Below are 13,070 nucleotides of genomic sequence, written 5' to 3' on the forward strand. Positions count from 1 at the left end.
CTTACTTCTTGTCTGGAGTGTGTAAACATGCTGCGCCGTATGCTAATTTCCAGTGACTCACATCAACTACAAATAACCAAAATCACAGCTCAGACACTTTCATCTTGAGGCAAACCAACCACCTTCCACAAAATTTGCAATGCTCAACACTTGTCTATCAGTGTCTCAGGGAGCAAGTTCACAAAGCAATGTGCAGCGCCTGATGTGGGGTTCACAGTCACTGACCCCGAGGTCAACGTGTATTTTAAGTAAGTGATGTGGGAAGCTGCTGTGGAGAATGCCAGAAGTTCAAAGGTCAGCTACAAATGTTTTGGACCAAGCTTTGACAAGAATGTGTTTCACCCAGCTGTTTGTGTTTGTCCTTACACACTGCTAATATCAGCACCAATCCTTAATAAGAGTTCTTGTTCTCTAAATTTACAATGTCTTTCTGAAGAAACATAAACACAGTTTTTTCTTTAAATCTAGCAGTGCTTGCTAGTGGTATTTCAAGATGACTGCAGCAATGTTGGTTCAGTCTCATCTTCTTCCATGACGCAGTGACCCTGTTACCACAGCTGTAACTATGCTGCAGTAATCCCACTTGCAGTTTCTTTAAGACCTGCACGTTCTGGTTACTGCTGTTAGCATCTTTCAGAGGTCATCATCAGAAGCTTCAGCAGAGCAATAAAGTTTTACTTTCAGCTGCCACAACCTGCAGTTCAGCTGAATATATTTAAATAGTGAGAGAAGACTTTGAAAGTGCTAATACACAGATTGGCAGAGCTGTGAAAATAAGAAAACTTCAGATGCTACACTGACAACCACATATTATTTAATCATTATTACATTTTGGTTCATTCAAAATACTGGCATGAAATCAAATGACTCGTTTATATTGATTTGAGTGTGTGCACTGCTGTGAGTGGGAGAACTGCACTTCTTGTTGTTGAATGCAGTAGCTACACTTTTGGAAAGGCAGAACTCGCACATTCACGGTCACTGCCATTCAGCTGAAAACCAGCCAATCGATCGGTGCAGCTCTACCGAAAAGACTCACTCTGTTCCATCTATATGTGCAGAATCATTACATGTGATGTGCAAACTATTTTTTCTTGAACATTTAAATGTCATATGTCTGCAGTGTTAATAATAGGGTCTTTTTTCTTAAATCAGTAACACTACAAACTGCTAACTGTACACAGTGGTTTTTATAATGAGCTTCAAACTCTGCAAAATACAGATTTGTTTCCATGACAATCTGAATAATGTTAAACACAAAACTATCCTGATTCTATCGATGAAAGCAATAAGACAGTTCAAACAGTTTTCCTTAATTGATAAAACACCAGAGGTACAACCACACACACGAGGACCAGGAAACACAGAAACGTCCAATCAGTCTCACTTTCTGTTGCAGCCATTTGTCCACTGAACCTAACGGATACATTTGCTTATCACAAACAAAAAATACTATTACTAATACTAAAATTCTACGAAGTACACTTTGATCTGTGAATCAGCCAGCAGACTGAGGTACTTAACGGTCTTATGGATGAAGTAACATTTTTTCTTTTAATAAACAGCAGCTGTAACGTACCATATTATGATTCAGCTATTTTGGAGTCATCAATATGGTGAGTATTACCACTACTGCATGGCTCTGCTTTGAGCTCACTGAAAACAAAATTATTGTGTTTGTGGTTTTGGTCGGCACCAACAAAGATACATAATTACAGCCTCTACCCTAACAAGACAGACAGATCGCCTGAGTCCTTGTGCTTCTTGGCCTGACAGGTTTTACACTATAGATGGTGTAATGTTCCCAGATCCTGAGGGGTATGAAAATTCAATAACAGAGAGAAATTATGCAAAAAAAAAAAAAGAAAAAAGAAAAGAAAAATTACAATAAACCAGTGTGGTTTTTAATCCGTCCTTGAGGTCTTAAATCAGCCACTTGAGGAAGCAGGAGAGATGCAGTGTTAAGGTCTGAGATTCGTTATTGGTTACACAAGGATGGAAGCACACGCAGCAACCCTCCTTCATACAAACGGAGCCTATTAATATACCGGGCCTGAAATAGACTCGAGCGAGAACAGTAGTTTGAGCTCACTTTAAAGGGACAACAGCACCTGTCTCATTAGAGAAAGAAAGAGAGCTGCAGGAAACAAAACAAAAAAATCTGTTCTCTGTGCGAGTGTGTGTGTTGTCAGTCTGTGTCATTGCTTCATATTGCTCAGTCGTACTGCCTTTTCCAATTCAAACTGGCGGTGGTCGACGCGCTCCAAGAAATTCTTCCGCTCCACATACCTAAGCACACACAAACAGAAAAGAACAGAAACATCAGACCTACTTTTATCAATCCAGGTACTGCAGGCTGTTGTCATTTACTAAAGAAGCACAGTGTCACCCCCAGCTTTGTTTGAGGGTGGCTCTATTGCATATATATGCATAAGGTGCGGAGTTGCTACTAGGGGAGCTCATTCATTGTGAACGACAGGGGCAGAGTTTAGTAGAACAGTGTGCAACTGGCACAAGTGTGCAGCTGTAAAAGTCATCTTGTGACTCATCACTGCTGCCTCACTCTGCATGTTCACAGCCTGATGAGATGAGGATGCATCTTGTTTTACAGGCAGCCAGATTACTCACATTTCTACAAAGACAGCCGAACACAATGAAAATGCCTCATGTCAGTAAACAGAGCATCTGTTTTTAACTCTCTCTGGTATTCCATCTTTAAAAAACAAACTGTAATGACTGTAAAAAAACAAACAAACACAGTATAACATACTGTACTGTTTTGGTTGGCAGACTATTCACACACTCACTACTCGATCTACTGATTGCTGAGATGCCAGTTTGCACTGCTCTTGGTATAATGCTGGTCAGTGCTGAAATGAACCGACTGCTTTGTTTAGAAATGCAAGATTAATGTTTATGGTCAGCCTCATTAACTCAACGCTATAATGTTACAGCAGAAATGAGATCCTCACAACACTTCCCAACCTTTTCCACTAGGACCTACTCAGATTGGCTCGACACGGTTTTTAGGGTTTTTCATTAGGTGATAGCACCTGGTACCAGGTACTTCTTTTCATACCTACTTTCTTCCACACCTTGCGATCAAAAAATAAATAAAATTAAAAAATGGAGTGATACTTGCCTGCCTGCTATCTTTGTGCAACTGCTAAAAGTTGAAGCGTTTTTGCTGTTAACATGCAAAAGATTGATAACTTAATTTTATAGCATGGTAAATAAACATAAGTACATGATCTCGACCCATTTAGAGCACACTTTTTTTACTGGCACAGAAGTAATACGCAACCAATATAATAAGTAAGAACAATTACATTCAATTTCATTTTATTTATATAGTGCCAAATCACAACAATCACCTCAAGGAATGTTATATTGTAAGGTGAAGGCCCTAAAATGACCTCTTGTGAGCAAGTACTTGGCGAATTGGAAAGAAAAAACTCCTTTTTAAAGGGAAGAAACCTCCAGCAGAACCAGGCTCAGGGAGGGGAAGCCATCTGCTGCAACCAGCAGATTCTCCCTCCACAAATAAACCATTCCTCTGCAAATTCTCAGTTAGCTATTTGACAGCTAGTCTTTCAAGAATTTGAAAATAAGAGGAAGGTTGGAAATTTCTCTATCTATCTCTATCTAGCTAAGATGAGGCTGAGGAAAGACTTCTTAAAGAAATGGTTTAACTACAGCCACCTTGAAAGCATGTGGTAGCCAGTCAATAGGAGAGTCTAAAGAAATATGAGCTGTTATTAAATATTAAATACGTTATTAAGGTTGTTTTACTTAATGATATGTCTGTAGGACAGGCGTACTTCCTTCTTTCTTTTAGTTCAGTTTAAGTATGATAAATAAATATATACAAATCTTACTAAATTATTTTGTCACATAAAATAATGACAACATCCAGTTTTGATGAACATCCCTCTGGACCACAGTCAACATTACTTCACACATGCTGAAACTTTCTTACCCTTCTCTGCCTCTGTTGTGGATAGCCAGCTCCTCGGTGATGCCCTCCTCAGATTTAAAAGCATCCCAGTCCATTTTTGACTTTTCCAATGTACTCATTTTCTGTTTCTTTCCCCCAATACGACTTAGGACATTTGACATGCCTGCTGGTCGCTTAGTACTGAAACCAGAAATAGAAGCCTTTAGGTGACCCACCAAATTCACACACTTAAGATTTGAAATGCAAGGTCAGTTTAACTGTCATTAAGAAGCACAAGGTTGCATAACAAACTTGCAGATGTGGCTTTATGAAAACAAACAAAAAACAAAAAAAACATTGAAAAAGAAAAGATAAGAAAAGAAAAGAAAAACTATTTTGATTCAAAAAGCTGATGGAAAAATTGTTCAGAGATTTTGGTCCATGTTGACATGATAACATCATGTTTAAGAAACTAGTTTAAGATGATTTAAACTTTGTGACAGAGTGTGTTGGGTACACTAAAGGGACAGACAGTGATAGGTCAGCAACAATACTGTAGATGAATAATGCACAGTTGATACTAAGAGGCAAAGTGTGCAAAATGACCATTATAAAAACCATTACACCACCAACAGCAGTCTGACTAGTGTTTCCAAAATCTCATATCCCGATATAAGACATCTATCGTCCGATAACGATATAAATCACAAAAATGTAACACGTTCTGTAAATTCTGTGAATCTCGACTTGCATGAAGTGTTTCCAGCTGGGCGTCGCGTACCTGGAGTCGAGTGTTTTAACCGATGCATGAAACGATACATTTTTAGACATAAGTTGTAACGGCCGCCGTTTTCTTTGTGAGTATTTATTACACGGCGTGCTGCGGGGAAAAGCCTGTTCTAACGTTTGAGTCTAAGGTTTATTTTTTAGCACCAGACGGCTCTTTTTTGCTTCTCGTCTGCATACTCTTTCACATAATCCAGTTTATTTTGAAAAGTCTCAAGAGGATCTTGAGCTTTATTGTGAAAGGCTTATGTGGAAAATAAACAAGCGGACACGAGATGGTTTTACCATTGTTGTTGCTAATGACAACGCATAAAAACAGGCGCTTGTCCGTCCGTAGTGTGGTTATATTAAATATAAAGAGAAAGAGAGAACTTTAAGAAATTAATATAGCCACTACAGTGACCATCAAAACGATGAAAAAATATTGCTGTAAACAGTTTATTTTGCGACACCACGAAACAAACGATAGCGTAAAATGAAACGATAGATGTTTTTATATCGTCAGCCGATATATATCGTTATATCGAACAGCCCTACTGTCAGCTTGGTTTTCAAGTTTCTCGCCACGCTTCTATATCACAGGCTGAACGTGGACACAGACTCTTATAGTTTTATGAGGACAGTATATAAACACAGACTGGGGCAATTATTAACAGAATTAATTCATTTTTGAGTAATTGCCCAGCTGTAACTTGCAACATCTTTCTCCCCCGTTTTAGTTATTTGTGTTACAGGTACAGTTAATGCAGTGGCCCCTGAGTGTAGTACAGTATCTCATATAGTCTAAGGAGGTTGGAAACATGGCAACTGGACTTCTTTCTTTCCCAGCTCCACTACCATGACCTGGATGACTAAAAAATAAACACAGACAGCATACTGCAGAATTTAATTTATGAAGGACCTACAGCTTCTATGGTCAGACTTCTCTCTCACACACACACACACTTATTACTGCCAGCTTATATAACAGCACATACCAACACTATCATCTAAATCTACAAATAAATGATAACTACAAGGACTGATGATGGGGTGGTGCTAATGGGTCTTTCCTGTTGTGTTCCCTTTCTCACACACACACACACACACACACACACACACACACACACACACACACACACACACACACACACACACACACACACACAGAGAGAGAGAACTGAGATAAACAGGGGCAATGGCTTCCTGTGAGCTGGAAGATGATTTCCTGTGTCCTGTCTGCAGTTGCTTGTCTGGGGTGGAAGATGTGCACATCCTTAGCTGACTTATTACCGTGGCAACAAAAAGTATTGGAAATCCTATTGTATTGGAAGTTGCAAATGGAAAAAAGCAGAAATGCATTGCAGAGCATACAGCGGGATAGTGTAGCTGGATTTCACTGTTATCTGAATGGGGTGAGGTGAAGCACAGCTGGCACTAGTGCTACTCCAGATGTGTGTTTGACATGCAACAAAATCTGTTGCATACAGGTCACAGGAGCCGTCTGTGCTCTCACTGGATCAAGTCTGCACAGGCTTGAGGTCTTGGGAGCTTCAGTGATTTTTAAATAATGATGATGATCTGCAGATACGCAAATATGACCAGAGCTAGACTGATTACGCAGAAGAGTGTTGGTGGGATGACAGCACGTATAAGGTCTCCTGTCTCACCCAAAGGGTGCGCTGGGACAAACCAGTCTCACGAGAGTGTGACGACTACGTCAAAAATCCTGGCGAACACCAGTGCTACTCCTCAGGATCTTAGCAGACACACGTGTATTATCAATTTGAAAGTCCTAGGTGACTTCCTTTTTGAGTTAACGCATTCACAAGATTCTCAGATAACTTGACCTCTGACCTTGAGTTCAAGGTCACTGAGATTCAAGCTCGCCCAAGATTTTTAGAACACACAAACTTGGGCGTCCACGTCGCCCGCCGGGTGACAATAATACTCCATGAGCCTTTTATGGCTGAGGGATAAAAACTGATCAGCAACAAGGAATGTGATGCCAAAAGGTGACACAGGACCAGAATGTATATAATATGAGGAAAGTCATCAAACCTAAACAATATCTTGCTATATCACAATTCTTAAAAACAAGACAACAGTTTTTTATTATACTAATAGAAAACTTCGCTCTCAGACTGTGGGCTTACCTGTGGTTCCTAGGATATTTAAAAGTGGAATGGTACACAGAGTGTTCAGCCATCAGGCGCCACTCCTGTGAAACCAGCTCCCACTTTGGATTTAGGAGACAGACACCCTCTCTACTTGTAAGATTGGATTTAAAACTTTCCTTTTTGATAAAGCAGAGCACTTAAGCCTGGATTCAGGTGGTACAGAATCCTCCTTTATACCGGTATAGGCTCAGGCTGCTGGGGGACTCCCCGTGATGGACTGACAATTTCTTTCCCACTCTGGTTTTTTCCACTCCTTAAGGCCTTTACACACCAGATCACACCAAATATGTGCAAATGTTTCATATGTTAACATTTTTTCGGACTCACCTATTCTTAATGCAACCATCCACACCGACTGTGCAGTTTTACAGTACAAATTTTTAGCATTTATTTCTTCAAACCAATCTTGATTTTTCAGCATTTTTTACGCAACAACTATGCTCGTGCACTGGTACTAAATATCCAATGATATGGAAATGGTAGAGTAATCCTACAGCAGTAATAATCCTAGAGTAGTATTTGTGTACCTGGAACCAGGGAGCGGTGGAGAGCAGGGTGATGACATCTTCTCTTTGTCGCTCTTCTCGTCCTCTTTGATGCTCTGGCTCTTGAGATAACTCTTTGCTTCCCTGGAGTCAGCTGAAACCTCTTTATTCACCCTGAAAGATGGAGACAAATGTGTATTCTGTTAAACTGTATTAAAAAAACAAACAAACATGCAGACAGATAAAAACTGCTTCAGTATCCAGCAAGCCTATGGAGCACACCTTTCCATTAAACATCATTAAACAACAAAAACAGAGGGAGTTCCAGGTCTTAAACTTGTAAGTAGTGTGTGATACAGTGAGATTAGACTCATGCATACAAGAGAAACATGTAGAGCAAAGACTTGCACCGTGTTCGTCAACATAATAACTGCTGGATAAACCAGGCATTACATATAGACTCATCAATGCAGTCACATAAATGCAGGCTAAAGGAATCTTTATGAATAGTCTGTGAGTAATTTATGACATAGGATCTTCCCCCAATCTTTGTGCACAAAATGGGCTTAAATTTTAGGCATGTAAGCATACTGCCATCAGCCCATACTGTGCTAGATGGACAGGGAGTTAAACGATGCACTTTCCATGAGATGCACAAGTTCCATGAGTACTTGCGCAGCACAGATGCTAGAAAATTCTCAGTGGTTGGCTGAAAGCAGGAATAACAACAGAAAATGTTTTCAAATCCATGATTCTGATTGAAAGTCATTAAAAACCAAGTCTTCCACTGCCTGTTTAAAGACTTAGGACTACAGTACACTTTGCCATCACGTCACACACCACTGTAGCTGAGTTTCACCAGAGTGCACAAACACAAAACTAACCTTTCCATGAGTCCGAGGCACGCTTTCATGACCATAATGCCTCTAAGCAACTGGAGACACATAAACAAGATGTCTGTGTCAAAACTGAATAGAGTAAACAGGGCCAACAGCAGGAGGGTTTCATATTTGCAGCTTAACAAAACCCCCCCAAAAAGACTGTAAGAACTATAAGCATTTGGAGCCTGTGTACAGATGAAAGTATCAAAAAATCCAGCCAAAGCAGCTTTTATTTATTCCATGACTCAGTCGGCATATAATTTATGGTCAAGCTGCAGCTTCCTCTCTCTATCACGAAAAGACATCCAACAGCACAATGATGCAGCCCAACAAAACTGTGTTTTCTAAGCCAATTTTCTTCATATTCATTAAAGAAAAGAAACTTGAAATCCTTCAATTGTCTGCAGTTGAGGTCAACGGTATTCTAGGAATATCATTTTCAAGAGAACTCCTTAATATCTCGAACATATTGTGATATCGGGTGCTATTTAGGTGTGCTGTGTTGTTACCATAGCAATATAGCCTTTAAAACTCTGGGGTCAAAACTGAAGTCACCTTACTAACTACAAATACTGCTTCACAATGCAGGCCTCAGGGCTCCCTATCACTTTGAAATGTTGCATTAATATGATGATAACCAGATTAAGGCATAATGCTGGAATGCTACTGTTCACAAATAACCACTGCTTAAAAAAAACAAAAACAAATGATCTTTGTACCACACTTCTTCATTTAAATAACAGTATTTTCAAGTTTTACTAGTGTCAGAAACTAAGCACATCTCTGGACGGTGTGGACATGATAAGAGTTTAGCCGATGCTCATTCACAAAATGGTCCTGTTCTTACCGACTGAGACATCCACCTACTGCACTGCCATCAGACCAGATGGTGTGTGTCCACCTGCTGATTAGTGTGCAAATGCTTTTAAAACAGAAGCTTACCGAACTTCCTCGCCTGCAAAGTCAAAAACTTTGGTGATGGTGACTTTAGCGGGACCTGACGGCTTTGTTTCAGTCACCATAGAAACAGTCTTGGAAACTGTGGAATCATCCTGAAGACAAAAACAAAAGAACAATACTAGAAAGTAAGTATATAGAAAACAGACACACAGAGAACAATGCTGTTCAACACAACAATGCTCCAATGTGAGTTTAATCAACTTGATATTTTGCAAGTTGTTTTCCCAGTTAGAGACCAGATCAAAACAGCAGCCTCACAGTGCCCAAACTATTGGGGTGGCTGTAGCTCAGGTGGCAGAGCGGATCAGCCACTAACCAGAAGGTCGGTGGTTGCGCTCCAGTCTGCATGCCAAATATCCTTGGGCAAGATACTAACCCCATGTTGCTCTCCGATGCATCCATCGGAGTGTGAATGCGTGTGAATGTTAGATACTTAGCACTTAAGCTTAGAAGTGCTTGTATGAATGGGTGTGATTGGGTGAATGAATTAGTTGTATAAAAGCGCTTTGAGTGCTAAGACAGAGTAGAAAAGGGTTATATAAGAACCAGTCCATTTACCATTTACTACAGAGCCCACAACTCCCCTGATTTCATCTTCCTTTGCTGTTGGGCAAGACTAGTGCCAACTTGAGTTACTACACCATCTTGTGGTGCAAATTGGTATCGAATCAAAGTCTGTTCAGCTCAGCTTCAATTTGAAAACCCCCAGAAACAGATATTTTGGACATAAGATGACTAAAAGTGTTCATGTCTCAAAGATGGTTTATGCAAATCAAAGCAATCGCCCAAGCTTTAAATTAGAACACATTTAAAAACCTGGCAAAATGAAATATCGAAGTTTCAAAGATATTTACCTTCTGTGCGGTACCCGACTGTGGTGCAGACTCTTTGGGTCTGGATCCAACGTCAGATAAGAAACTGGCCCAAAGTTCATCTGACTTTTTCTTCTGTTTTGCTTCATCATCCTGAGCCTTTGCCTTAGTGGGTGTTTTCACTTCTTCTTGTGGGTTATCCGCCTCTTTAGCTCCACCAACATCTTCATCTTTGTCGTCTACTTTCAGTAATCTCTTCTTCCTCTTTCTGTAAATGTTTTAAGGGATACCAGCGACTAAAACTCAAGATCATGAGGATCTGATGACATTTTCTTTTTTTGGACATCAACTGTAGTCTATTTTATGAAGCCATAAAAAGTTTTACTTTCAAACAATGAAAATGTTCCAGTGTTCCCGCCATCAGAACACAAACAGATTTAACTACATTTTCTCCATTTGGAAACACTGTCCTCTCATTGAACGGTGCTGTCGAAACCTCTTACCTCACACTGATGTCCTTTTTCTTTTTTTTCTTGCTGATGGGCTCAGAATGGGGCACACTGTCATCCTCATGAAGAGGCTCCTCCTTCTCACACTCATTTATGTCATCCTCGCTGAGGTTATCATCTGAGGTGAAAAAGTACAGGAAGCAGTGTAAATGATGCATAACAAGATCAATATCAAGAATAATCAAATCAACTTAACTGTACTAAGAGGGCATCATTTGATCATGCTTTTTAATCAATGTGGACGTGAAACTGCATTTAAAACTAACAATGAGAGTTAACTCAGTATGTTTTGACACAGCTGATTTGACTGATTAGCACTATTTTTTAAGTGAAGATTATGACTTGAACCATATCACCAAGAGAACGCAGGCTTCATCTTGGTATATCAGGACTGCATCTGCCTGTTTGGACTGTATAATCTCACACCTGACTGAGCTTCCAGATTAACAGCTGCAGTCTGAGTTTTTCTGCTAGAAAGTCTACAATAATCCAGGCTTTTATTAAGCTGCCATGGCGATGTCAACTCCACGTTTTAGGGCTCCAAGTCACAAGTACTGAAGAGGGTGAGTAAGGCGCTTTTTGTAACTACTGTATAGTACCATTGCACGTGCTACTCAGACTGTGTGCATTATTTTGTGAGTGTTTGCGTCTGGATCTGAATTTGATTTGATGTGAAAACTGTTGAATGTTAACTAATCAAAAAACACTCGTAGCTTTCGAAGAATTTCTCAGCTTTAACATGCTTTATTTCAACACAGGGAAAGAGAGCCATCAATAACCATCAGTGTCAGTAACCATGTTTCTGCCTGTCGTTTGCAGCTCAGTTAATGATACTTAAGGTTCTTCTTCTTTTTCTTCACTGAATGGCAGAAACCTCACCATAGTGTTTACAGTCCTCACCTGATGGGACATAGTCTGCATCTTCATTCGACGAATATCCATCAGAGTCATAGTCGGAATAGTTCATCATGCTGTCACTGCTAATAAGTACCTCCTCGCTAACGATGCAAAGTACAAACGTTACCCTTAAAACTCTGTGACGGGCATAAATAAACTGAACACCTGAAACATGTTAAACGAACGAAAATACAAAATGACTTCTGTTTCTTCTTCTTCGGCGGTTTTTCTTCTTCTTCTGGTTTAATGGCGGTTGGTAAACTATCTTAAGCAACATATGCGCCACCTACTGGACTGAAATGTGGCACAGAAGACAGGCGGGGAAAACGGAACGAAACAAATCCCGTGTATTAAATCTGTGTGCTTCATAGATGTCACTAGCTGGCCAAAGACTTGAAACAAAACCTCTGCAGGAAGATTGCTCTTAGCATCACAAGCTGGACAGATTCTGGCTGCTTGTAGTGAATACATAATCCAGCTGTGTTTGGCTGTTGAACATAGTCCTTCATTAACCCCTGGATCTCCAACCCAGTGATAATTATTAATTCTTCCCAGTTCTCAATCCGTGTATAAGAAGATATTTGAGTTCCATATACAATGTGCCTCATTCACCCATTCATACAAGGACTTTTTTTTCTACACCTAAGTGCTTTCGGTCACACTAACATTCTAACATTCATATACATTCACACCCCACTGAAAGCACTGGTTCAATATCTTGCCCAAGAATAATTTGGCATGCAGACTGACGCAGCCAGGGATCAAACCATCCATCCATCCATCCATCTTCTTCTGATTATCCGGGGCCGGGTCGCGGGGCAGCAGCCTGAGCAGAGAAGCCCAGACCTCCCTCTCCCCAGCCACCTCCTCCAGCTTGCCCGGGGGAACACCAAGGAGTTCCCAGGCCAGCCGAGAGATATAATCTATTCAGTGTGTCCATGGGTCTGCCCGGTGGGACAAGCCCAAAACACCTCACCCAGGAGGCTCCCAGGACACATCCTTGTCAGATGCACGTACCACCTCAACTGGCTCCTTTCGATGTGAAGGAGCAGCGGCTCTACTCTGAGCCCCTTCCAGATGGCCAAACTTCTCACCCTATCTCCAAGGGAGAGTCAGCCACCCTTTGGAGGAAGCCCATTTCCGCGTCTTGTATCCACCATCAGAAAGTGAAGCATGACAGTAATCAATTTTAGGGGAAATAAAAGCATGTAATGTCTCTGCATCAGCTAGAGAGAGGGGAACTGTACTCTGGCAATAACCTTAAGGTGATCTAAATCCTTAGTTACATTTCTGTCTTAGTTTCAGTTAAACGTCTGTGTTGCTCAAAACTAAGATCCTTGTCAAAGATGACGCCTACTGTTTGGAGATTTTTATTGCCAGTGATTGTAGGTGTTCTGACAGTTTCTTTCTCTGGGCTTCAGTACCAATAATTAAAACATCTGTTATGTGGTGTTTGAGGTTTTAAATGTTTTTTGCCATCCATGTTTTAATATAGGGCAGCTGTGGTGTAGGAGCTAGAGTGGGTTATCTACCAGTTGGAAAGCTAGTGGTTCCATTCCCATTTACTACATTCTGCATGTCAAGTATGTAGTCTGGGACAGTTGGCCTATGTGAAATGCTGTTTGAAGGTTCAGTGTGTAGGTT

At 40.5% G+C, this 13,070-nt stretch overlaps 1 protein-coding gene across 1 annotated transcript; it reads right to left on the bottom strand.

Moving 5' to 3' along the window:
* Window positions 1-1,171: 1,171 nt before the first annotated feature.
* On the bottom strand, window positions 1,172-11,670 carry cfdp1 (chromatin remodeling protein CFDP1). The gene is made up of 7 exons (XM_084934345.1): window positions 11,430-11,670; window positions 10,524-10,647; window positions 10,063-10,288; window positions 9,191-9,300; window positions 7,410-7,541; window positions 3,980-4,138; window positions 1,172-2,289 (listed from the first exon to the last, which is right to left on the bottom strand). The coding sequence occupies exons 1-7, from the start codon at window positions 11,497-11,499 to the stop codon at window positions 2,199-2,201; spliced, it is 912 nt and encodes a 303-aa protein (XP_084790471.1). The 5' UTR covers window positions 11,500-11,670; the 3' UTR covers window positions 1,172-2,198.
* Between the last annotated feature and the right edge of the window lie 1,400 nt (window positions 11,671-13,070).

Source organism: Perissodus microlepis, chromosome 7, assembly GCF_051167445.1.
Source record: "Perissodus microlepis isolate ML-2025 ecotype Zambia chromosome 7, ASM5116744v1, whole genome shotgun sequence".
NCBI classification, from domain to species: domain Eukaryota; kingdom Metazoa; phylum Chordata; class Actinopteri; order Cichliformes; family Cichlidae; genus Perissodus; species Perissodus microlepis.